The following is a 27,931-nucleotide window of genomic DNA, read 5'->3' as shown; positions in this document are numbered from 1 at the left end:
CCCACCTGCCAGAAATGTACCAAGCACTCAATATGTAGGGACTCATTTCATTCGTATAACCACCACATGAGGCAGATACTGTGAGTACACCTACCCTATGGATGAGGACACACACAGCCTAAGGAATTTGAAGGTCACATGACGGGTAGCGCAGAGAGCCAGAATTCAAATGCAAGCAAACTCCACAACTCATGTTCGTTCCTAACCACTAACACAGATCTGGTCACCATTTACAAGCTTCAGAGGAAGTAACAGGAAGAAGTGAAAAATTACAGAAGACTGAAATCAAATGAAATGAAAACAGAAAAAGAGTGTTTAAAGACTATAAAAAGAGAAAGAAGTAACTGAAGGGGACCAGTAGAGCTTTTCTTTTCTTTCCTCCAGTCAGTTTAAGAAGTCTGGACAAGTGAGGCCAGCTCCTGGTTTCAACTTATGACATAGTCTGCAAAAGACTTCAATCTAATATAACCTAGGAATTCAGAGGAACCATATACTAGGAAACATAGCTTCCCAGAAAAAGATGAATACCAAAACAGAAGCTGTAAAGTAGCAGGGACTGACATCACTCTCCTACCATCACCATAGATCAATTTCAAGTCCCTGAAGAGACAGCATCCAGGGAGCAGCGCTGGGAAGCACAGTTACATATGCAACAGGACAACTCAGAGGGGTTCCCTGCTTCGCAAGTGGCTTTCAATAACAAGCAGACACCTAATCAGATTTATAAAATGAAATAGAAATTCAGCACCTTGGAAAGAGAAAGAAAATTACATCAAATTTGGTCCCAGTAGCTTCCAGGAAATCAAAACCAAAAAGGGGAAACACATTGTCATCTATCTAGTTTTCTTTATCCTGCCCCCTTTGTTCGTAAATGGCTGAGACTTAGCCCCAAATGTCTATCTAGTCTCTATTCACAGAGCTAACACCAAACTGCAAAGGAGATAAAGACTAATAATGTAGTTTTAAATTTCTGAAAAAGAATAAAAATCTCACACAAGCTGTAACACAGGAGCAACATGATGCAAAATCACATACCAAATATTCCAAGGAACAGTGCAAACAAGTAAGGAGCCTTCTCATGGGGGAACAAAGATTTACAACGTGCACTGTGTTCAGCGGTGCTCGTTCTATAAAGAGCTATGAAGCTACATGTTTTCACTCAGGGACCATACCACACATTGGTTCTGTTCCTATCTCTTCCTTATACTTATCCAGTGATCCACTTAGGCAGAATAAACAGGTGAGGTCCAATCGAAGAGACAGGAAGACTATCTGCACGCCAAGATTATGAGAGCGACCACGTCCCAGTCACTAGAAATGGTGCAGCTCAGCTCCACGGCCAGGAATCTGAGCCCATCAGCAAGTCACTGTTAGGTGAAGTCAATGTACTAGGAACCAGCTAGTATGCAGAAAGCTGCCTTCCTCTTAGTTACAATTCTGTTTTATTCAATATATTTTTTATATTTGACTCTCTAGATATTGTGATTAAGAATATCGCTAGATATTCTTAAATGAAGAGATAAACAAAACTGTAAGTGAAGGAGAAATGCCCACACATTATTTTTTTAACATTGCATTAAAAATTACTTATCGCATACTTACAGGTGTGCTAGGTACTAGAAATAAAGCAATGAAATAAAATCCCTGCTCTGAAGGAACTTACATTGTGTTCGGGGGAATAGGAAAACAGACATTGCAGTAAATGTTACATAGGGAAAAAAATCACAAAATTAGAGCATGGAGAGATGACAGAGTGACAGCAGGGCATAACTCTGATAAGGTGATATCGGAACATGAACCATTAGGTTCATTTTCTTAAAAAAAAGATTTATGTATTTATTTGAAAGTCAGAGTTACACAGAGAGAAAAGGAGAGGCAGAGTGAGAGAGAGAGAGAGAGAGAGAGAAGTCTTCCATCCACTGGTCACTCCCCAATTGGCCGCAATGGCCGGAGCTGTGCTGATCTGAAGCCAGGAGCCTGGAGCTTCCTCCGGGTCTTCCATGTGGGTGCAGGGGCCCAAGGACTTGGGCCATCTTCCACTGCTTTCCCAGGCCATTAGCAGAGAGCTGGATCAGAAGTAGAACAGCCAGGACTCAAACCAGCGCCTATGTGGGATGCCGGTACCCAGGCAGCGGCTTTTCCAGCTACACCACAGCACCGGGCCCGAACCATTAGGTTTAGCAACACAGCAGTCACTGATGGTGCTAACAAGAATGTTTTCAGGAATTTGGTAGGGAGGAAGGACTGTTTTCAGTGGCTTCAAGAAAGAAATGAGAATAAATGTAAAGAGACATCAAAGACAACTCTAAGTAACTTTGTTGTTAAAGGGAGCAGGAAAATTACCCAACAGCTGGACAGGAATCTCAGGGTGTCCTTCTCCTTTTTTTTTTTTTGAAAAGCAGACAGACGGAACGATAGGCAGAGAGAGAGATCGAGAGATCGAGAGATCGAGAGAGAGAGAGAGAGAGATCCTATGCGATGCCCAAACACCCAGCAGCCTGGGCCCAGGGCCAAAGCCAGGAGCTAGGAATTCAATCCAGATCTGCCAGGAACGCAGTGGCTTGAACCATCACTGCTGCCTCCCAGAGTCTTCGTTAGCAGGAAACTAGAATCAGGAAAGGAGCCCAGTACAAAACCCAAGTTCTGGATGTGGAACACAGGTGTTTTAATGCTAAGCTAAATGCCCACCCCTCAGGACTTTGTAAAGATCTGAGATACTTACAATATACTGGCATGGTGGGCACTAAATAAGTGAGATTTTTCTATCTTTCCTCTAGGTATCAAGGCTCTGAATTCTACCTCAACTGTGAGAATGCTAAAAGGGTACAACCGTGATGTGCTGCGAAAGATGGGGTCACTTGGCAAGTCTCTCCGCTGTTCCCGTCTGACCTCGAGTAGAGAGAGGCTGAGAGCAAGGCTCAGTGGGCAGCTTAAGTGTGCAGCTGAGTTTGAAGAACAACATGTTCTTTGGGAGCTCTCACAGTCCACAGAATGACTTGGACCATCTTCTTTATTCCCCTCCAACTGTTTGCCCAGTTGGGAGTCTCAGCAGTTAGATACATAAAGGAAAATGTTTAAATTCTAAAGAACAGAAAGTCAATAGAAATAAAACTTCAGGAACAAAGCAGCCCCAGTTGCAGGCAGACCAAATACTGCTGATTACCAGCAAGAAAGCCTTCATTGTAACAGGGATTTTACCCATTCTTTGGCATTCCTAAGTAACAAAAGTGCTGCAAACCAGCGATAATTAGCCATAGTTTTACTCACACCAAAACCATTCTAATATGGTACTCAATAAAACAAAATAATCTTTTTACTTAACTGAAAAAAAAAAAAACCCTGCACTACTTTTGAGCAACTGAAAGTCACTTCAATATATTAATTGAATGGCCCATAATTGCTGCATTGTTCTGATGTTTATCTTAGACCCTGCATGAGTGGTTTTTCCTTGATGCTAATCCCATTAGAAGTAAAATGGACTGCAGTTTTGAATCTCTCTGTTGCTTAAAAAAAATTAATTGACAAGCAGCTTAACAGCAAATGCCATTTTACAGATGGTGTCATTGAATAACAAAATAACTTAGGGGGAGAAAATGAGTTTTTCCTATTTCGCGGCTTTTAGTATATATGTTCTGAAGCATTTCTCAAGCAGTAAAATAATCGAAAGTTCCCACGTGTAGGAACAGAGCAGGCAAAAAGAAGCAAACACAGCAAGAACCTCTCATACCAACCTAAATGCGTTTAAAAGGCCATCTTCTGATTGGCACCTACTACTCCCACCTTCCTCACTATCGCATGCCTTCTGTGACCTCCCCTCTCCTGCCTCCCCGGGAGGACTCCGACACACCATTCTTTGTTCTGCAAAGGAATGCCTGGAAAGGACACCAGGTACTCCAGGAGCTCAACATCTTGATTTCAGAGGCCTGAGGCGGGAGGGACTGCGCCCTAGGGGTCTGCTCTGACCCCAGGGGCTGCCAGGAAAAGCCTGCTGATCTGCTCCCATACTGGGGGAGAGAGAAGGAAGTCCCACTTGAGAGTTTTCAAACATTAGGCGGTTTCTAGGTGGGTAGTGTACTAAGACCTATTGCTACAGACAACCTCATTTCTGAGAAACATGTAAACAAGTGATATTCGTAAGTTGATTCCAAGTTTGTGCACAAGGAAGGATCCCCGTGCATCACAACTGCGGGAACATTGAAGTGTCCGGCTCCATGAAGACTGCTGCAGGCCAAGCCTCGCTTACACCCAGATCACCTGGGAACGTTTTCATTGACAGCAGCTAGTAACTGTTACATACCTGAAGTGACATCTCAAATAACGCAATACCACCACAACTAAGGGCACCTCAGCCATGATCATCACAAAGAGAGACACAGCAAGGTGTTGTGTGCCTTCCAACAGAAATGTACACCTACATGCAAAGTGCTCTCCCTCGCCTCTGCCTGCCCACTCCAGGGAAGGCTTCGCAGGTGCTCTGGCTTCTACGTTACTGGTTCTGAAGTTGGAGCCGCAAAGGGTGATTTTACTCCCAGAAGACACTGCACAATGTCTAGGGACATTTTTGGTCATCACAACTAGTAATGTTACTGGTGCCCAGTATATTGTTTAGACACCCTACATGGCCAAGACAACTTCATAAAGAACTACCCAGCCACAAATGGTACCCATGCGAATGGGGGAAACCCTGGGTTTACCTACTAATTTCCAGAAAATACAGAGGACAGAGGAACATGTTAAAGGACTTCAGGAATGCAATGGGCAATATTCAAACTGCGGAAAACTCTGGACCTGTTTGCTGTTGTTGCAGTTTCCAAAAATGAGTTGCAAGGATAAAGAACAGAAATGGAAGGAAATCCTACAAACTGAAAGGCTTAAGAGACACATCAACTTCAACATTAAGATTTTACTTGGATTTTAATTTGAATAGCAAATGTAAAAAATAATAGCAAGATAATTGAGGAAGTTTAAAAAAAAACTGACTAGGAGCCAGCATTACAGCACAGCAGGTTAGACAGCTGCCTGCAACCCTAGCGTCTGATAAGAGCAGCAGTTCCAGTCCTGGCTGCCCCACTTCCACTCCAGCTCATGCACTTGGGAGGGCAGTGGAAGATGGCCCAAGTGATTGGGTCCTTGCCTCCATCCCTGACCTGGATGAAGCTCCCGGCCCCTGGCTTTGGCTTCCCCCAACCCCAGCTGTTGCTGTCCTCTGGGGGAGTGAACCAGTGGATGGAAAATTTCTCTCTCTTCCTCTCTGTTGCTCTGCCTTTCAAATAAATAAATAAATAAATCTTTTTAAAAAATAATAAAATAAAAAATGACTATTTCTGATTATAATTAAAGAATGTTTAATTTTTATAAATGACAATGGTGTTATGGTTATGTTTTAGTCCTTAAACTTTAAAGACAGTTTTGCAATTTTACAGATGAAATTTAGGATATTTGATAACTACTTCAAAATAATAGGTGGGAGATGTAGGCAACATTAACTACAAGCTGATAATTGATGTAACTGAATGCTTAGTGCAAAAGAGTTTACATTTAAAATCTTCTATAATAAAAGCTTTAAGTAGAGATTTTTTAAAAAGTAATAATAAAATAGCTAAGTAACCTTCAGGCAAAAACCCTTTATAAACTTCCATTGCTGGAGAAAAGAATTCTGAGTGCATTGGCATAATGTGTAGCCCTAGGTTAAAATTCTTGTTCCTCCACCCTTGCTGCTTGATAACCCTTAATAATCCTGGCAGATCTGGGAAAGTATCCCATCTGCATGGCAGGATTGATAGGAGAAGTGTAAATTAGTGATTGGTGCCAGTTGAATGGCAGTTCCTTTTCCCACTTTCCACAAAGCTTTGGAGGGGGGGGTAGTGGAGATAGGGCCAATTCTCCTCCCCTCCCCCATCCTGGCACTGTCTAAAGACTTTGATCCAGGCCATTCATTTCCTTCTTGTCTGCATCTAGCTGTGACCAGATCAAAGCACTAACAAGGAAGCAGGAAGATTTCTTTCTTAATTTCCTCTGACTTATGGGATTTTTTTTACACTCCTCCATAAATAAAACGTAGTAATGAAAAAGGTAGAAGAAAATAGGAAAGAGCACCTTATTGCAAGACCCCTGCCATGTGTGAGAGTTGTTTAGGGTCACCGTGTGCCCTGAAGCATCCATGACTTGACTTGTATGCGTCCAGAAACAGTGAGTTAGAAATCTGGCTCCCTTCCCTGGAGAAGTCCTTATTTCACCAGTCGCTTGCCCTTGAAAAGTATTTATTTAAAACTTCCTGCCCAGATATAGTTTATAAAGCTCACTTCCTTTCCTTCATTCTCTTTATCACAACTACTTGCATGCTCACCTCCTGCCAGGTTTATTCTAGAAGGTCCAGTGGCAAAGCTGTGATGCAACTGTACCAGTGACATTACACTTGGCTGCAGAGAGTTCACATGGAAAAGACCCAGTCTGCTGCAGCTGCCTTTTCTTTGCCCCAGAGTGGCGGTTTCCTTCAGTCCCATTGCATTTGCAATACTGCACTCACTTTTCTCCACTTGTAAATAAGGGATAAAGACACAGACTGCTGACTGGGGGCACAGGCCTCGTGCTCTCTTAAACTTGCACAAGGCAGGTCTTCCTCTTGTGTCAATAAAGTCCTCCACAAAACGCAGCCACCAGACTTGGAGCCAGAACACAGGATGAGCCCTAGCTCTGCCACACACCCTTGAACAAGCCAGTCTCCCCTTTGAAGCTTTCATTTCTTTATTCATAAGAGAGTATGAAAATGCCTGCCCTATTATCTTTCATGAGGAATCTAATAATAACCAGAATTTCTATAATACTCCAAAATTTACAATATGCTACAAAATATAATCTATCACTACTATTAATCAAAAATCTCTCCTTTATTTGCCTCAATGAGAGACCTACCATTTGCTTTACCAACTATTAAGAGTCCTTAACTCATGAACTTACTGTTTTGTGGCAACTGGATATACACAACCATCTCCGACTGCCACTGATGAGTCTAAATTCTCTGCATGATTTCCAAAGTGAAGGGAAATCCAAATCGGAGATAACAGTCTTTTTCAAAAAAGAACATTTACTATGGAAATTATACCAGAACAGAACTGTTGCAGGAACTCTGTCAGGAAATAGACAAAAACAAACAGCCCACAGGGCCAGCATTGTGGCGTTAACAGGTTAAGTGGCCACCGGGAGGCCGGTTTCCCAAGTGAGCATCAGCCTCAGAACCGCGGATCCACTTCTGATCCAGCTCCCTGCTAATGTGCCTGGGGGAGCAGAAGGCAGCCCAAATGCTGGGCCCCGCTATCTCTGTAGCAGGATCTCAGATCAAATTCTAGGCTACTGGTTTCACAGCCTTTTGGGGACTGAACCAGAGGATGGAAGATCTGTCTCTCCCTCTTTCTCTGTCACTTTGCCTTTCAAATAAATAAAATAATACTTTAAAAAAATAGCACAGCCCCTTCTCTAAAAGAAAAATAACAAGACAGGGAAGAAGTATTGAAGAGTTTTTTTTGTTTGTTTGTTTGTTTGTTTTTTAACGTAGAGTGTGACAAGGGCATGGATACAGCAAGAATCTGGACCATTTTAGGCACAAGTTTTTCCTTTTCTGTATAGCAGGGTATTTCCAAAGGTTCATGGAAAACAGAATCAAAGGATATAACTTTTGAGAATGTGCACTTGGCTTAGAGTTAAGACCCAGTTTGAGACGTGTACATCCCAGGCGGGAGTGCCTAGAATCAATCCCCACCTCTATTCCTGATCTAAATTACTGTTTATGCACATCCTGGAAGAGGGCAGGTGATGGTTCCTGCTACTCATTATGGGAACCTAGATTGAGTTTCTGGCTCCTGGCTTTACCATGGCCCAGCCCCAGTTATTGCAGGGATTTGGGTATCTCTCTCTCTCTCTGTGTCTCTGCATTTCAAATAAATAAATAAATAGCAAATAATTTTTTAAAAGATGTTGTTATGCAGTAAAAAATCTGAAATCCATCCATATAAGGATTTTTAAAAAGTTGATGAAAAATGTACATTATGAAAAATCTATGCATGGATTTCAAAACATGGATATGTAAATAAATTGCAAGAAAGTCAAGTTACTCTTTACTTATTTGTTGGTGCACAATGTACCATCATCACCCTTTCTTATTTGGATTATGGTAATATTTATATGTTATACATACTATACTGTTATTTGAATCTCTTTTTGCGTTTAGTCACAGACTGATATAGAATGCTGTTATTTTAGATAGAGCCATTTGCAATATGTCACACTTTACAAAGGTAAGCCAGAAAATGTTGAGTCCAGGGCCAGCATTGTGGTGTAACAGGTTAAGCCACTGCATACAACACCGGAGTTCCGGCTGCTCCACTTTCAATCTAGCTCCCTGCTAATGCACCTGGGAAAACAGTGGAAGATGGCCCAAGTCCATGGGCCCCTGCACCTACATGAGAGACCCAGATGAGATTCCTGGCTTCTGCCTTTGGCATGGTCCAGTCCTGGCTGTTGCTGTCATTTGGGGAGTGAATCAGAAGATGGAAGATCTCTCTCTCGTTCTCACTCTCACTCTCGCTCTCTGTAACTCTGTCTTTCAAAGAAATAAAATAAATCTTCAAAAAGCAAGAAAGAGAGAAAATGTTGAGTCCACAAGAGCAGAAAAACTAATGAGAAATTTGACCCAGAAACTTACCACAGCGGTATAAAAAAGTTAAAATTAACCAAACTGGATTTTGTACTCCAGGTATTCAGTGATCCTCTCGGATGCTGTGCTAATGTTAGAAGTTTCTGACTTCAAAAAACATAATAACCTGATGTGCTAGGGCAGGACACACTTAGATTGTCCTGTGAAAAACAGACTCCTATCAGAACATCACCTCTAATCCACAAAAGAATCTGCCAAGAGATTTCAATAACAACAGGTGTATTGTAGGCATTTCTGTCCATCAACAAACCTAACAAATTGATTAAAATGCCAAAGGGACAAGGGTGAAACTAAAGACAGTGCAAGGACTGAAAGGGACTCACGGCAGTCTCTCTCATCAGTTCCATCCGAGCAGTCTCTGACGCGGTCGCATCTGTACTCGCGGGGGACGCACTGACCATTGGAGCACGTCATCTGGTGACTCGAGCATGTTCTCCCAGCTGTGAAGGGGAAAAAATATTACTGCATTTTTAATACCGCCAGACACAGATTAATCTATTGATATTTCCCAAATGTTGGTGAGAGTATTGCAAAGAAAGGGCAAGTACAGGGTATATTTAACATAAAGTTCTTAGGAACACTAGGGATAGCAACTACTGCCAAGCCGAGCTCACAGTGCAAAAGCAAAGCTATTATTGGTATCTTAATAGTATTGACACTTAAATGGACTCGTGTGGTCAATTTCATCATCAATGTGTGTTCACAACACAATATAGATTGAAAAGCAATGGTAAAGAAGATGAATGAAATAAGACTTTTGCAGATGTAAGCATTAACCAAGGATGGTTCACACTCCACATTGAGATCCTTCTTTTAACAAAACAAAAATATGTCAAAGAGTTAGCAATAGTTACACCTGAGCAATGACAATGAGTGCATTTTTTTAGCCTTCTCTATTATATAAACTATCTTGCATTGACCATGTGTCAATCTAAGTGAAATAAACTTATAATTAGCTTGATTTTTCCCATTTGATTTTGTCCTGTCCTAATTAAAGTAAGTAGAGCAAAGACATCAGCAGTTTTTTGAATTTGCCTCTGGATAAATCAATAAAATCAAATGAATCAATGCCTGCAAGCAAGATGTGAAGGCTACTCTGTAAATCTGAGGCAGGAATTACCATGACTTGGGAATATTAATTTATTATGGAATGGAATTTTTAAATTGTCCACATAAAAAGAAGAATCTGTAACACAGGGGCCAGCATTGTGGCAGAGCAGGTTAAGCCTCTGCCTGCGATCCTGGCATCCCACATGGGTACCAGTGAGAGTCCAGCTGCTCCACTTCTGCTCCAGCTCTCGGCTAACTATCTGGAAAAGCAGCGAAAGATGGCCCAGGATCTTGGGCCCCCTGCACCCATGTGGGAGACCTAGAAGAAACTCCTGACCCCTAGCTTTGGCCCAGTGCTGGCTGTTGTAGCCATTTAGGGAGTGAATCAGCAGATGGAAGATCTCTCTCTCTCTCTCTTTCCCTCTCTCTCTCTCTTTCCCTCTCTCTCTCTCTGTAACTCTGCCTTTCAAATAAATAAAATAAAAATATTTTTAAATAAAGGAAGACTGTAACCCTCTAACGGAAGGAAAAGTTTTATCCTGGAGTTTTACAGAATTTCCTATACTTCTACAGAGTAAAGACACATAGGTTCAGCAAACTTTGATCTTCTAATAAAATCTGACATCTGTTAAGAAATGTGCCATCAAAACTTAACAAGGAATATCTGTCTAAGAGACAAGCAGAAAATGACAGTTTTAGAGTTGTACTTGACAGTTTAAACATACATAATTAATCCCTTTTTTGACACCTAATTGATTACATCCTCCTTGTCACTTTGTTCCTATATTTTCTGCTTAACCAATAAAATAGACTCATCAGGAATGTGTCATGTAACTCTTGAATAACAAACAGAAGTTCCCAGCCAGCCTATACCTGACATTTTGACAGTATGACTCCATATTTTCTCCTGTTAGTTTATAACTGTGGGTTAAATTTTACTTCTACTACAAAGAATAGACTCTTCCAGAAGGCAGGCAGTTAAATGTCTGAACTCTGACTGCAGCGAAGATATGATTTTATCTGAATAAAGTTGAGAAGGTTAATACTTCCTCGCTAAATTTAAGTATGCATTGCCAATTTCCACATAAAATTAAAGAGCCTTCTTATATTTATTCCTTTTCTTTATTCCTGAAAAGGCAAGTCATGAGTCGCCTTATACAAAATATGAAATTAAACCAGGAGCTTTTATTTTAGTTCCTTGCCTTTCTCCTTAAACTCTAGTCAAATATTTCTATGCCTTCTGCTTAGATTTCAAATGATTTATGAACCAGCAGTAAAAGCTCATTCAAATGTAGAGAAAGGACAAATTGAAATCACATTGTTCCACAAACATCTATTGAGGGCTGTTGTGTACCACAAAGTACACCAGCAAAGAGAATACAAAGATGAAAAGGCACAACTGCCACCCTCAAGGAGCTCATTCTCCTTGGGGAGACCTGGAGAAATAATTAGAAGACAATTGTGAAAGTGGACTTATAGGCACACAGGAAGTACAGATGCACCACGGTGGGTGCCTAATTCACTGACGGATAGCATCGTGCACAGGGACAGTTTCTCCTCCTGGCCTGAATCAGATGCTAGCTACAGCAAAAAAGAAAAAGGAGCTACCTGGAACCAAGCAGTCTGGCAGCAAAAGGGTGGGCCACGAATGGACAATTCAATGGCAAGTTGTTAGACATGGAAAAGTCAACCCAGCCACATCTAGGAGGCTACTGTGAACTGTAAAAGGGATCTGGAACTTTCTCCTGGAAGTGGAGAGCTACCAAAAGTTTTAGTTAGATCTTTCCAGCATCAGTGTTGGGGGCACAAGATAGGAGACAGAAGGGCCAGTTCAAAGGCTGCTGCCATCACCCGGATGAGAGAGGTTCGCAGTGGTAGCATAAATGAAAAGAAAATATACACTTCAGACATGTTAGGCAGGAGTTGGTGACTAAATGTGGGCAATAGGCAAGAACCAAGAGCAACTTCCAAGTTTCTACCATGGGTGCCAAGGTGATCATGAAACATGTTCATGTTAATTGATTCCATCTTTCATGTCACAAAAAACTTTTTTAAGTAATAAAATACTTTCATTATAAAATAATTTCACAAAACTCTAGTTTGAGGATTGATTTTATACTTTCTGCTAATATCTTCTTGCGGAATACATTTTATTCCTATGAATCAAGGTAGAAACATGCAAACAAGCAAACATAGAAAGAAAAGTCAGTTCAGATGAAAAGACGACTAGTTCAGTTGGGACATCTTGAGTTGAGCTGGATTTATAGATTTAGGTCTCACCAGTCCACAGAGCATCACCAAAATCATGAGAATGGCAAGATCATCCTGGGACAGTGTATAGAATGGGAAGAGCCACAAATGGCAGTTCTCTGAGCAGCACCAATACTCAAAGACTGAGGAGAAGGGGAAAACAAAACTGAAAGACCAGAGCAGCTAAGAAGCGAGACAAGAGACTAGGGAGTTTCAGCAGCCGAGGCAGTGCAGTAGAAAAGTCCATTCAGTGTGGCGAGGAAGGAAAAGTGTCCACTGCAGTTGGCAATCAGGAGTCCTCCGATGACCTGAGTGAGCATAGCAGTGGCATATTTTGTCTGTGATTAAAGAATATCTAATAAAGAAGCTTTTTATCATTAAAATATGAGAATTACCATATGAAATCCATACTCATTTAAAATGATTGTAGCAATGCTTATAATTTACTGCTATAAACATTATTGCCAGTCTCTTTCCCTAAGCAGTGGCTCTTAGCACCTCATATTCCCTCTGCAAAGTGTTATCACTAGTAAAGGGCCATCTATCACAAGTTGTAACCCAAAAGACAGCTCAGCGTTCTTCACAATCTATGCCTGAAGCAAGTGAAAATGGAGCCAAAATGGCACATCTAGCCAAAAAGTGCATAACTCGTCATGCCTGCATTTGGTGTCTATTTATAAAGACTCTACTCTTTGGCAGACAGAATGCCAGGTCTTGGGGACATAAAGCTGAATAAAGCATTATCACCACTCTGCAGAGAGTCCCAATCCAGCTGCATCCTGTCCCCATTGAGCACCAGTATCTATAGGCCACCCTCGCTCCCCAAGTCCCCAGGGCCTTTGAGACGCCACAGAGAATATCATGGTCCAGGCACACTCCTTACGAGTGAGTTCTTCCTGCTCCCTTCTGTGCTTCATGCTTTCCCTCCTCTTCTTAGTACTTCTGAACTTCCATCTCCCATCTCCCTCTTCCAGATCTGGCAGTCCCCTTTGGCTTTTCCACCTCAATTCCTGACACATAGTTGGATCCCATCTGGACATGGCATGCCCAGTCAGTTCCTGTCCCAGTCTTTCTCAGGACAGTCCCACCACCACCCTTCACAGCCCCAAGGTTGCTGGTTTCCCCTTAACCATGCCATCGCAATCATTAGCATCTCTTGGTTGCTGGCAGACCCCATGGCCAGCCTAACAGGCTATTTAATTGTATAGTCTTCATTTTATGCATAAACCAAATCAAAACTTCTGGGTATTCTGAGAATTTTGAGGCATTCTCTTCCTCAAAAGGTCCTTGGCATTCAGTGGCCCAACTGAAAAGAATTCACACTCAATACTAAATTCTACAGACCTGGGCTAAATTCCAATCTTTTATACTGAAGGCCATGGAATCACCATTGCTAGTCACTATAAAAACTAAACAAATTCCTGGGGCTAGCGCCATGGCTGACTTGGTTAATCCTACGCCTGCGGCACCAGCATCCCATATGGGTGCCGGGTTCTAGTCCTGGTTGCTCCTCTTCCAGTCCAGCTCTCTGCTGTGGCCCGGGAGGGCAGTGGAGGATGGCCCAAGTGCTTGGGCCCCTGCACCCGCATGGGAGACCAGGAGAAGCACCTGGCTCCTGGCTTCGGATCAGTGTAGCTCTGGCCATAGCGGCCATTTTGGGGGTGAACCAACAGAAGGAAGACCTTTCACTGTCTCTCTCACTGTCTAACTCTGTCAAATAAAAAAAAAAAAAAACCTAAACAAAATCCATATGAAGTAATCAAAGTAGTCATCAAAAACACAATGTTTCTTCTTTGATCTTTGTGGACAGTGACTATGTGGAAATGCCAACTAAATCTTGACTGATGTCACCAGCATAGAATGATGACAAGTGTCCATGGTTTCTAAGACATGCATGTAATGAGGCACAATGTGGTGAAATGAATGATGAATGCCACAAAGGGGTTAGAGCTGGACACTTCCAAAGGGGAGCTGGGATGGGGCCGGGCACTGTGGTGTAGGGGGTAAAGCCACCACCTGCAGTGCCAGCTTTCCATATGGCCACCAGTTCAAGACACGGCTACTCCACTTCTCTTCCAGCTCTCTGCTGTGGCCTGGGAAAGCAGTGGAGGATGGCCAAAGTCCTTGGGCCCCTGCACCTGCTTGGGAGACCTGACAGAAGCTCCTGGCTCCTGACTTTGGATTGGCACAGCTCTGCACATTGTGGCTATTTGGGGAGTGAACCAGTAGATGGAAGACCTCTCTCTCTTTCTCTCTCTCTGCCTCTTTTCTCTCTGTGTAACTCTTTCAAATAAATAAATTAATTTAAAAAAGGGGTAGCTGGGGTCAAGGCCATGAGGTGGTTCATTCCAGCCTTCTCTCCAGTTTCCATATTGGTCCAAGCTAGACCTGCTGAAAGGTTTTCCAGGGTTTCTTTTCCTTTTTTTTTGGGGGGGGGGGGGAGCAGAAGTATATAAGCCTTAAAAAAGGGGGGGGGAGGATTTTGATGTTCTTTCTTGTGGATATTGAAAGATACATTATAGGAATCTAAATGCGAGACATTACCAACTTTCATGTAATCACAGGAAACTAACAGAATAAATAAAACAGGGCAGAAAAGTGGGAGAAAGTGAATAATGCTATTGAGCTGGAAATTAGTCAAAACTGGAACAACCTACACTTAGGCTTCTTACTATATATGTCGCTCCCTGTCTTCGTGGAGGAACAACACAGGACCCTGTGCTGTTCTTCCGTCTGCTCGGCCCTCCCCGGGTTTGCTGCTGGTTCTTCCCGGGTTGGCTACCGTCCCTTCCACCTCCGTGGAAGGGCGGTTCCCCCTGCCACTTTCCCCACTTCCGCGGGGGAGCGGCACACCGCCGGCCGGCTCCCTCGGGGGCTGCTCAGATGTTCCTCAGGTGTTCCTTCAGATAGATGTTCCCCTTAGATGTTCCTGGTGCATGTTGTCTCTCTCCTCCTTTATAGTCCTCTTCCACCAATCCCAACTCTGCTACCCACACGCCCGGTAAGCTGCTCTCCTCCAATCAGGAGCAGCTCCTGCTGCTTATTGGTTGAACTGGAGGCAGCTGTGTAGAAGCTGTTTCCTCCTCTCCCAGCGCCATATTGTGGGAGAGCAGATGCATAGAATAAGTCTTAATTCCAGTAACTTAGTCTAGTCCGAGTTGCTCCCAGTTGCTCCCCACATATATAGATCTCCTTTTTCTTTAAGCTGTGGCTTTCCTTCCTTGTAGGAATGAAAATGCCCACAATGCTACAATGGTGGTTTTAAAATTATACAAACATCCTTATAGGCAAAGCAATGAAATTATGCACGGAAGGCAAACTTCTCCCAGTTTTCCATTTTATACTTACCCAAGATAATTCTCCCACCCAAAATTATTTTCATTCGCACTAAAACACTCTTTTCCAGTTTTATGCCTGGGGAAATCAGAACTTTCTTACAGGTAATATCTCGAACCCCGTCAATGCCCAGGAATCTGACTGTTTCCCAGGTCTACTTCATTGCTACTATTTTCTTTCTTGTTGCAGCCTATCCTACAGCAGCAGTTACTGTGCAACCACCAACAATGCCTCCTACAGATGCACCTACCAGCTCCCACTTCACTCAATCTCAGAGAAGGCGGTTTAATAGTGAGGTAGAAGGGATGGAGAGTTCCAATGCAGAGTGCACCACAGGAGCGAAAGGACTCATCCACCTGCTAAGCACGCATGCCAAGACCCTCACCCACAAATACCAATAAAAATGCTTCTTGCTTGAGTCTAACACATCCAAATTAAAGACCAGGGTTACAATTCTTCAGGCCACTCATGTTTTCACTATCATCTAACCCCTGGATGAAACAGCTGATTCGGATTCCCTCACCACTTCGGGCCTGGCAGTCACCTATTTGTGCTAGGCTAGATTTCATATGTCCAAAGGACCCAAACGAGATTCCTCTCTAATCACTTACGGCAATGCTGCTGCTGTTCATCTGAGCCGTCCTGGCAGTCCAGATCACTGTCACATACCCAGGAGTGTGGGATACAGGCCCCATCACTCTGACACTGGAAAAAGCCCGGATGGCAGGAGGGATGAGCTAAAACAAACCAGAAAAAAGCACTCATTAGGGCAAACAAACACCCCCATTTTACCAAAGCTGATTTAAAAAAAAATGTGTATCAACTCCTCCAGATATCTGAAGGCAAATGGTCAACATGTCTTAGGATAATCTGTAGCCTGCAATGACAGTTCACTGTCAAATAATCCCTGCAATGGTGTCTCAACAAAATGATGATCCAAATCAACACAGAAACATAGAACAGGCTAGACACATGCTTTTGTGCAAACTTAGGACAAAAGCATCACATTAAGTTTTGAAGTAAAAGTTAACCATGAGTTATTGTTAAATTATTTGAAATGTTTTGTAATAGCCAATAGTTAAATAGCATGAGTCCAAAACTCCATGATACTTGGAAAGGATGACCAAACCAGAATTAAATGACTATTATTTCCACAATTTACTTACTTTAGGAGTTTTGGAAGGTTTTCTGAACTTTAATGTATGCATCATAAAATGGAGACTATTCTTATCTCATGGTTTGTTGCAAAAAAAATTTAATAATGTTCTCAACAGTGCCACATAATGTTAGTTGCTACTCCTATTGTTGGTAATATTACTATTATCATTGTAGGACATTGAAATATAATAGCAATCCCTGTGATTGTTGTTGATGTAACTGCTCATTTATTGTTTTATCCCAGGTACACTGTTACTTGACTTTTTGTTCCTATTGTTTAGCAAAAAATGAACTCAGTAAGCCCAGAGGAGTCAAATTGGTAGCATTTGATCACATCTCCACAAATATAGCTATTTCCTTTGCCCAAAGTATGGTCTGCAGAAGAGCAGGATCAGCATCGACTGGAATCCTGGAGAAATGATGAACCTCAGGACCCACCACAAACACATGGAATCCAAATCTGCTCCTTAACCAGATCCCAGGTGATCCATTTGTGTGTCAAAGTTGGACCTATTCCTCACCCTTCAAATGCACCATTTTCTGAACAAGCCAATTTCACTGGTGTGCCATAGAATGGCCAACAATTCAAAGCCAAATTAATTTTGCCATCTACTTTCCACCGCCACTGGTTTTTGGATGATAGCCTTTGTCCATTTGCTTCCCAGAAAGAAGGAAATTGCAGCAGAGTGCTTGATCACCCAAGGCAGGTTGGGAAGCATCACGGACTTAAAGCTGGAATTTGTGCCTGGCACTCTCCAACACTGAGGCCTTTAGTAAATGACTTCACTTCTCTAAGCCTCAGTTTCCTAATCTGAAACCTACCTCTGAAGATTGTTGATGAATTATATGTAAAAGTGATTTATAATTCATGACACCTTTGACACAATAAGTTCTGATTACAAGTCATTTAGCCAGGTGGGAGGAAGTCAGCACTCTTACAATCCAGCTCAGGAATCTGCAGCATCTCTTTGTGGGCCAGGCTCCCATCATTATCCATGTCTGCCTCTCCCTCTATGTGGAAGGACTGCTGCATTCATCCTGTTAGTTTGTTTACTATGTAGTCTTACTTTTTAATTAGAATTTTTTCTTAAAAACTCAAGAATACACTAGCCATTTTTCTGATTTCTTTATGGTAATTCACACAAGTTACACTACATCTTTTATTCGAAAATAGGCTCCTTTGTGCCAGTATTATAGCTGTCTCTTAAAAAAAAAAGATTTATTTATTTATTTATTTGAAAGTCAGAGTTACACAAAGAGAGAAGGAGAGGCAGAGAGAGAGAAAGAGAGAGGTTTTCCATCCGCTGGTTCACTCCCCAATTGGCTGCAATGGCCAGAGCTGCACTGATCTGCAGCCAGGAGTCAGGAACTTGCTCTAGGTCTCCCATGCAGGTACAGGGGCCCAAGGACTTGGGCCACCTTCTATTGCTTTCCCAGGCCATAGCAGAGAGCTGGATTGGAAGGGGAGCAGCCAGGACTCATATGGGATGCTGGCACGCAGGCAGCAGCTTTACCTGCTACCTGTGGCTGTCTCTTACAACACCAGCATCCAGTACTGGAGTGCCAGTTTGAGTGCCAGCTACTCTGCTTCTGATCCAGCTTCATTCTAATGTGCCTGGGAAGGCAGCAGATAATGGCCTGAGTACTTGGGCCTTATCACCCAAATGGAGACCTGGAAGGAGATAGATACTGGCTCCTGGCCTCAGCCTGGCCCAGCCCCAGCTGTTATGGCCATTTGGAGAGTGAACCAGCAAATGGACGATCTGTGTGTGTGTTTGTGTGTGTGTGTGTGTGTGTGTCCCTCAATCAAACTATCTCTCTCTCTCTCTGTCACTCTGATTTTCAAATAAACAAACCTTAAAAAAAAAAAATGTACTTCTCGGGGCAGGTATTGGAATAGTGGTTAAGATGCTGCTTGGGATGCCTACAAACCACATCCCAGTGCCTAGGTCTGAGTCCCAGCTCTGCTCCTGCTTCCAGCTAATAGGCAGCCTTGTAAGCACTTGCCACCGAAGCAGATTTAGTTCTGTGCTTCACTGCAACCAGGCCTGTCTGCTAATAGGCATTTAGGAATTGAACAAGCAGATGGGACCCTCTCTCACTCTCATTCTCTTTCTCTCTCTCCCCCTTGCCTTTCCAATAAATAAAATAAATAAATTTGAAATGTTTAAATAAGGGGCCAGTGCTATGGCATAGTAGGTTAAGCATCCACCTGCGGTGCCAGCATCCCATATGGCTGCTCCACTTCCTATACAGCTCTCTGCTGATGTGCCTGGGAAAGCAGTGGAAGATGGTCTAAGTGCTTCAGCCCCTACACCTACGTGTGAGACCTGAAAGAAGCTCCTGACTTTTGGCTTCAGATTGGCCCAGTTCCAGCCATTATGGCCATCTGGGGAGTGAATCAGTGGATGGAAGACCTCTTTCTCTGTCTCTCTCTGTGTGTCTCTCTCTGTCTCTCTCTCTCTCTCTCTCTCCCTCTAACTCTGCCTCTCAAATAAATAAATAAAATCTTTTAAAACAATGTTTAAATAAAATGAAAAATCAAAAGTAGACTCCTCGAATTCAAATTATGGTAATTCGGATAATATTATTTTTGTTGTTGTTCTTGTTGGTGCACAAAACTTCCCAAGCAAATAATCAAAATAGTCATTTGCAGGCTTCAGAAAACCACTCACAAATTTATATCTGCATCAAAGAAATAATCATGGGTACAGATAAGATGGAAACTGATTAAACTGAAAGGGAGTAAAACAAGGAATAATGCCATCAGTTCCCTCTTCAACCACACAGATCTCAAAAGATCTGAACAAGCTGAACAAGCCTGGCTCTATTCCCCAAAAGCACAACTGAAATTGCCACTAACAGCCTACTCAAAACAGGGCTCAGCCTGCACCTCCCCACTTACGGCAGCCAGCTTCATCTGTGTCATCCAAGCAATCTCTGGTTCCATCACATCTCCAAGACAGAGGGATGCAATGTCCGTTTCCACAACGAAAATGCCCACTGTGACATTCTGCAACACAGCAAGAAACAGAAAGGTGGTTAAAAAAAAAGAAAAAATGAGGTCCCCACAGACTTCTCACTGAAGAAATGCAAATTTTTATAATAATCAAAATTACTCAACTAATCAGTTATCCAAGGAATTCAAACGATTTATAAAAGCAGGAAAACATTTTTGAAACGATAATATAAAAAGATTTTCACGGAGGTCCAGGGGAGGACCATTTTCTTCCCCAGTTGACTGGCGTGTGCTTTGATGCGACCCATCTGGAAAGTGACTTGACAACAGGTATCTTGCCTTCAAACAATGTTTATTCTTAAACGAGTACTTTTCCTTCTCAGAACTTCACAAGAACTAGCCAGATAACTTCACAAAGATTTTTGTAAAAGAATAAAGATTTTCATCATGACATTATTTCTAACAAAGGAAACTGCAAACCTCCTCAATGTCCAATAGTAAGAAAAAGATTAAATGTTTCTCTTTTCTGTTTGTGCATTATCATTTTAAGAACTGATAAAAATGTTTATGAAGAATTTCAAAGTATTTGAGATATTTTTATAATGTAGCAAAAATAAGAGGCAAATTTTTACCTATAACAGTCACATATTTAAAAAAAAAGAAAGAAAAGGAAAAAAAAAAAAGGCCAGAATGTTAACAGTGGTTATCTCTGGTTGATAACATCATGAGTGACTTTTCATTTGCTTGGCTGTGCTTTAGTGAGTCTCCCACTCAATATTCTTCAAAGTGGCTTTTTATTACTAAATCACATATAGCAGCTTTTAGACACAGATTAACATGTTGGATTTTTTAAAAAATCTAACTTGTAAGTTGTCAGCTTAATTCTGAAATATTCAAAAAACAAAAAGACCCAAAATCCCAAAAATCTCTGCTATCAACCAAAGTGCACACATTTGGCAATGAAGGTTACCACATCCCTGAATGGCAGGAACGCTAGAAATCGAATACGACTTAAACAAGTTCATTTCATTCAACAGATACATTCTGCAATTTTCCTGGCTCTCTCCAGGGGACTCGTTTGGCAGTTGGAAATCCTCCAAGCTTCCCCAAATATCTGGCCAGTGTCCTTCCCAAGTACTCTGTGCCAAGAAGGAAAGTTTTTTAAAGAGAGCAGCCAACATCAGCCCAACTTGGAGAAGACTCAAAATTACTCTTTCACAAACCCACAGGATAAGGGTAATTTTCGGGGTTGGAAGAATAATTGTGTTCCCCTCCCAACCCCCGCCGTATTTAAGTAATCATGTTAAATTACTCATTTCAATTTTTGGCTAATTAACCCAAAATTAGGTAAATATACAGATCAATTACCTGCTCCTAAAATAAATAAACAATGTGTTATCCTGACTTGTGTAAATTCAGGCATATCAACAGCATGACATAAACATAGTTAAGTGATCTATTCCTAGGGAATATAGGCTACTTTGTTCATGGAATGTTCAAATCTGATTGTCTGGTAGTGACATCCTGATTTATAATGTATGCTGCAAATGGTCAGAAACTTCCCTTGGCTAAATGGTGGTACCGAGTGGTACAGGAGTACGTACACCCAAATACCTTCTATAGACTAATGCATGATGGTGGTTGGTGGTGCAGGTCTGGGGTTGGTGGTGCAGGTCTCTTATCAACTACCTTTAAAACACAACAACCTCCCTTGCAAAAATGCCCCTAAGGAATGTACAAATTCACTCTGGAATCCCAGAACTTCTCATTGGATTTTGTTCTACAAAGCAATATTTCCATGGGAGATTAGGGGCTTTGGAGGTTTAGCTATTAACACAACATATATTAAATCACTTTTATCAATTAGGTCTATTGTTAGTAACCCAATGCAATATATTTATAAGTTTGGTACATTTGTCTCCTTCAGTATCTAATAATCTCTGATAGAAAATTTTTAACAATTATAAAGGACAGTCCACTTACAGCAAGTTTCATATTGCTGTGGGGCAAAAAAAAGAAAACAAAAATTTATAAACTAAGTATATAGAATAAAATTCTTACAGCAGTATGCTGCCTGCTACAAAAATATAGATAGTTAACGCTATCTCTTCAAGTCAAACTTTGAGGACTTTGGTTGCTTTTGCTAAAATACAAAGGTAAACACACCAGGAACACAGAATAGAACCAAAAGCCATTTTTTAGAACACTTTATAAGAAAAATTTTAAAAAACCACTTCAGAGCCAATTATTTGAAATCACACAAATAACAATGAAACTGAAGGAGAAACGGTGCAATTAAGTAGTTCTTTACAGCTAGTGGTTTTCACATTTGCTCTCCCAATCAGTCCATCATATAAATTAATTTATCAAATCCAATTCATTCAATTTATCAACAGATCCATAATTCATTTGTCAAGTTCACCTTTTCAGTAGTAACTTCCATCCCTGTTATAGCTCCCAAATGACTAGTGTTTGGAAATCTCTCCCCAGAAAAAACAAACTGGCACTTTATCATGCTGGGTGGCCATTCAGCAATCAGCCAGAATGCTCCACTGGTGTCAGAAGGCTGTCATTCATTCTACTATAACAGGCATACGCGTTGTTCAAAACGAAATCACTCATGAAGAAGTCTAGATTCGGACAGATAACAATTGCAGGTGCCTCTGATTTCAATTGGAACTGTATGTGCTTCATTTTCTGAGACTTTTGTTTTAAATAAGCATCCATTCCCCACAAGTCCTCCAAAGGTTACTCTTCATCCTCATAACAAGTCTATATGGAACATATCACTATGAACATTTTACAAACAAAGAAACTGTGGCACAGAGCAGTTCAGTAACTTGCTCGGGATCCAATAGCAGATACGTGCAAAGCAAGGATTTGAATCTAACAGTTCTGCACACTGACGCCACATATCATTGTCTTCTTATTCACCAATAAATAAATAAAAAATAAATAAAATTTACTTCACTAAATTGAAGACTGAATGTAAGAAAATGATTATTTTTTGCCTCAAAGCCTCTATCAACATTTCAGTACACTAACTGGGCCGGTGTGGAATCCATAGTCATCATCTAGTTTGGTTGGAGAAGAAAGGGTAGTCTGCTTGGTGACCAACATTGCACTAAACAGTTCATGGACATCAGAAAATTTCCAACAATCAAAACCAGTGAAGAGAATTTTGTCTAAAGTGTGGTGACTCCTTCGTGAAAATTTATATTACACAGGTAAGGATAAATTTGCTTTCCCACCTTGTAGCCCTGCAAATATTAAAAAAAAAAAAAAAAAAAAAAGAGTAATCCTTTCTTCATAAGTAGCCATATCCCAAACTTCCTGGTCTAAGTGTTAGACTAAAAATATGTTCAGAGAAGACATTAGAGTAACAGTACACAAAGGTGAAAATAAGTCATTTGGATTCAGAGCACCACTTCTGTCACAGTTCTAGCCTCTTGCACAGTGCTGGGCACACATTGGGAGCTAATACCTATTCATCAGGCAATGAAGCTGCCTCTTTGTAAAACTATTTGCTGATATCCTTATATGCAGGGGTTTCCAAAAGTTTGTGGAAAGATGGAATTAAAAATAAGCCTTATTTTGGTGCAAAAAATGAAATTAGATGAGGGTTCTTGAAAAAGTTCATGAAAAATGTATATTATTTTTTTTTTTGACAGGCAGAGTTAGACAGTGAGAGAGAGAAACAGAGAGAAAGGTCTTTCTTCCGTTGGTTCACCCCACAAATGGCTGCTACGACTGGCGCGCTGTGCCAATACAAAGAAAGGAGCCAAGTGCTTCCTCCTGGTCTCCCATGTGGGTGCAGGGCCCAAGCACCTGGGCCATCCTCCACTGCCTTCCCGGGCCACAGCAGAGAGCTGGACTGGAAGAGGAGCAACCAGGACAGAATCCGACGCCTCAACTGAGACTAGAACCCAGAATGCCGGCGCCACAGGCAGAGGATTAGCCAAGTGAGCCGCGGTGCCGGCCCAAATTTATATTATTTTAAAAAGCTATACATGTATTCCAAAATTTTTCTTGCACCCAAATAAACTGATCTTTCCATACATTTTCCCATGTTTTTGAAGCACGCTCATATATCAAGGATATGTAAAACCATCAGAGCGAAGAACGAGACTTTAGAGCAGGAATGATCTTAAATCTATAGAAAGAAAATGAAATCTGGGAGAGTTTGAAATAAGAGGAATATCCAGAAGCTTAAAAAAAGAGAAAAACACTGAATCATATTAATAACAGTTTCTTTCTTCTACCCTTTCCTTAAAGAATTTCTTTTCCCTTCTGTGAATACTCTTCTTAGAAGGAAAAGACAAGTGCTAGTCAATGAAACATTGTCCAAAATTAAGAGTAGGTTAATTGCAAGGGCAGATCCTATTTCCCTTAGATTCTCTTTACACATGCTGTTCATCTCAGGGCCCTTCAAAATGTTCACGGAAAAGTGGGATTAAAGCCAGCGTGGCATAGTGGATAAAGTGGCATATTGGATAAAGCCGCTGCCTGCGGTGCCGGCATTCTATATGGGCGCCAGTTCGTGTCCCCGTTGTTCCAATTCCAATCCAGCTCTCTGCTATGGCCTGGGAAAGCAGTGGAAGATGGCCCAAGTCCTTGGGCCCCTGCAGCCACATGGAGACCCGGAAGAAGCTCCTGGCTCCTGGCTTCAGATATGTGCAGCTCCGGCCATTGCAGCCATTTGGGGAGTGAACCAGCGGATGGAAGACCTCTCTCTCTTTCTCTCTCTCTCTCTCTCTCTCTCTCTGCCTCTCCTTCTCTCTCTGTGTAACTCTTAACTTTCAAATAAATAAATAAATCTTTATAAGGAAAAAAAAGTGGGATTAAAAAGAATTTTCTATTGGTTCAAAAAATTTTGAAATCATGCATAATTTTTTCATAATGTTCATTTTCTTTTTTTTTTTTTTTTTTTTTTTTTTTTTTTTTTTTTTTTGACAGGCAGAGTGGACAGTGAGAGAGAGAGACAGAGAGAAAGGTCTTCCTTTGCCGTTGGTTCACCCTCTAATGGCTGCCGCGGCCAGCGCGCTGCGGCCGGCGCACCGCGCTGATCCAATGGCAGGAGCCAGGAGCCAGGTGCTTTTCCTGGTCTCCCATGGGGTGCAGGGCCCAAGCACTTGGGCCATCCTCCACTGCACTCCCTGGCCACAGCAGAGAGCTGGCCTGCAAGAGGGGCAACTGGGACAGAATCCGGCGCCCCAACCGGGACTAGAACCCGGTGTGCCGGCGCCGCTAGGCGGAGGATTAGCCTAGTGAGCCGCGGCACCGGCCTCATAATGTTCATTTTCTAAGAGCTGTTTGAAGACCCCCCTCATACACATGTGCTCTTTTGGAAAATTCACATGACTAAATCATATTTTAATGTTCCTACCTTCACTCAAAGAAACAAGTGAATGTACAAGGCAATTCATTAACTCATCCATAGTTTTTGCTTCATTTTTTCTGTACTTAATTTACATTCCCTTGGTATTGTTAGATATACTTTCGATATTTATAAATTGGGTGACAGATGGTTACAATTCTCACACCTTACTTACACAAACAAAGCCAGTTTCCTTTTGTAGATGTAGGGCCCCCTGTTTATTCCCAAAAATGTTACACTGTCGCCATGACTACTAAAGGGAATAGATTATGTGGATGACCCTAAATGCCCAATATCAATAGATGGAATAGAAAAGGATTCAGTTAACCCGACTGAAACAAGACATGCGCAGCAAAACCTACTTACTACCTTCTGTGGAACACTTTAGCTGTGTGGTTTTCAGAACACATCATTAGGTAGTTGGAAGTTTTTTAATCCTGGTAACAAACCACTGAGCCAATTGCTTTTACCAAACTGTTGTTTCAGATCCCTGATGCTTTTTTAGAGGAAAACGATTAAAATGACATTTCAAGGTATTGCATTATCATCTATATACATCATTTAACTGCAACTTAAAAAAAATCAAAGAAATATATCAGAATCATTATAATCACCAAATAAATTCATGACTACCACATGTAAAACACTGTTCTCAGACTTGCAGAAGAAACAAAGAAAGATAAGATATGGGCCTTTTTTTGGTACAACTTCTAATTTTATTGGAGACAAAAGTCATTTATATATCATAATTAACCACAACAGCAAAGGCTGCTATCTGAGTACCTACAATGTGTCAGAAAACATTTAAAGATTTATGGATATTCACCGGATCCTCCTTGAGCTACGTGAAGTGAGACTTACACTCACTTAATAGAAAGGGAAACCACTTCAGTGCCATTCACTAACTTCTCTCTAGGGCCACAAATGTAGAAACTGTCTGGAGTCTGATGCAGACACAGGACCTGTGTGATGCCAGAGCCCGCACTCTTTTTTTTTTTTTTTTTTAAGAATATAAGATTTTTTTATTTATTTGAAAGGCACTGTTAGAGAGAGAGAGAGCCAGAGACAGAGATGGAGATGGAGAGAGATCTTTCAAACGCTGGTTCACATACCAAATGGCTGCAACAGCCATAGCTGGGGATCAGTAGCCAGGAGCTTCTCCTGGTCTCTTACATCGGTGCAGGAGCCCAAGCACTTGGGCCATCTTCTACTGCTTTCCCAGGCCATAGCAGAGAGCTGGATCAGAAGTGGAGCCTCTGGGACTAGAACAGGCACCCATATGGTATGCCAGCACTCCATGTGGCTGCTTTACCTGCTATGCCACAGCACCGGCCCCAAGCCTCTACTCTTTTTACCCTCACTTTTCACAAAACAAATGACAGCTCTCATTCACTCATAATTTTCCAGTATTATTATAGGTGTTTGCCATGAATTATCTTGCTTACCCTCTCAAGAATGAGATAGCACTAATAGCCCCATTTCATAGATGAGGAAACAGAGGCCTGATCCGATCTCATCATTAGTAAGTCATAAAGGGGGCACTCACACCTAGACAGATTGACTTCCAAGATCTGCCATATAACAGTGAGAGTTTGGTCCCAAATAAACAGCAGGGACAATAAAAACCAATGGGACTTGGAAAGAATAAAATAAAATAACACGACAGGCTGGAGTGATCAGAGAAGCCTTCATGAAGAACAGGCCTGCACTGGATCTTCATGGATGAGCAGGGTTTGGGTGGGTGAAGAGGGGCCAGGCTGTGTGTGGGGGCAGGGTCAAGACAACCTGAGAAAGCCCAGCATGGGTGAGAGTCTAAGGAGCAGATCTCCATGGCCCCAACAGAAGGAACTTCTCAGACAGTGGTGCCAACAAGGCGGGCAAGATGGAGGAGAAAGCACTTTGATTGCCGAGCCAAAAAGGGACAATATGAAATGGAAGTGGGAGTGGTCGATTGTGTCAGGACTTGTGTTAGAATGACAGGTTGCTCTGAGTAGGTGTGAATGGAGCTACCACACAGATCTGAGAAGGACTTGGCGCTCTTGTCCCAGTGCACGAGCCAAGGAAGCAGGCTGCTGGGTTGTTCTCTCGGAGGCTACTAGCAGAGATGAGGCTCATCTTGTGGTCCCCTCCGGGTGCCCCAGGCCTGAATCAAGGCAGCTCCACTTGCCTGGCAACGTGCCAGACAGGCTCCATAGGGTGCCACCAAGGAAATCCCAAAGCCCTGCTGCACCATCCTCTCCAAGCCGAAGCGGCTGAGGATCTAACCCACAGAACTCAGCTGTCAAGACCGTCAGTCCATCTCAAAGATTACATAAACATTTGCACAGTCATTAAAATAAAGCACCTTTTCAATGACCATAAGCCAGCAGAGTAATCAGATGCACTCTTTAGCGTCGCTTCTCCATTCTGAGAAAGGAGATACAGAAGTTGCCGCCTTTCAAAACTGAGCTACTTGTAGTCTATTTTCTTTCAAACACTCGCTACCTGCTTTTCTTCCCTTTCCACCTCCAGTCTCTTACGTCCCACTGCTTTTTCACCGGACACCTCCCACCCCCACAATCAAGATGTCAATCAGCTCTGCGGAGCATTATAAACAAAGCCACATTTCTCAGCGGTTCCTGGGAGGGCGCTATGGGCATTCAGGATGGGACAATTACTCATCTTGCAGAACTGTCCTAGGCAAGGCAGGATGTTCAGCATCCCTACCCCCACCTGTGGAATGCCAGGAGTGCCCACCCCCATCACTGTGACCAAAAAAAAAAAAAAAAAAAAAAAAAAAAACCTCCTATGCACATCCAAGCTCCCTGTGAGAGTGGCAGTACCACCCCCAGTGGCGAACAACTTAGAACCTCTAAGCGGCTTGGATATTCAGAGCTCAAAACGTCTTAACCCACATGAAAGAGATCATGTAAGAAACCTCCTATAATAAATTTTCCCTTTCCAAAGATAATAAAATTTCGTAAACGGCAATCCCACTGCTGCCCACCCATCGTTATGAGGGACCCGGAACTGGGCAATATCGTGCTGCTGCTGCTAGCACCAGCAACTTGAAATGAACTCCCTGCAAGTGTGATAACACATCTAAGCTTCA

The 27,931-nt window shown here is 42.1% G+C and overlaps 1 protein-coding gene across 1 annotated transcript in view; it reads right to left on the bottom strand.

Moving 5' to 3' along the window:
- Positions 1-27,931, bottom strand: part of LRP2 (LDL receptor related protein 2) — a 227,247-nt gene that overhangs the window by 161,716 nt on the left and 37,600 nt on the right. Inside the window, exons 2-4 of the mRNA XM_008258707.5 lie at positions 19,410-19,517; positions 15,958-16,083; positions 9,034-9,150 (exon numbers count right to left, since the gene is read on the bottom strand). Of these exons, the coding sequence (XP_008256929.3) occupies positions 9,034-9,150; positions 15,958-16,083; positions 19,410-19,517 (351 nt within the window). The remainder of the gene's footprint in view (positions 1-9,033; positions 9,151-15,957; positions 16,084-19,409; positions 19,518-27,931) is intronic.

The sequence above is a fragment of the Oryctolagus cuniculus genome, chromosome 3 (genome assembly GCF_051225735.1).
Source record: "Oryctolagus cuniculus isolate XC-2025 breed Fujian yellow rabbit chromosome 3, ASM5122573v1, whole genome shotgun sequence".
NCBI lineage: Eukaryota > Metazoa > Chordata > Mammalia > Lagomorpha > Leporidae > Oryctolagus > Oryctolagus cuniculus.
Note: the sequence above shows the minus strand (reverse complement) of the source record. Positions and strands in the feature narration are given on the sequence as shown.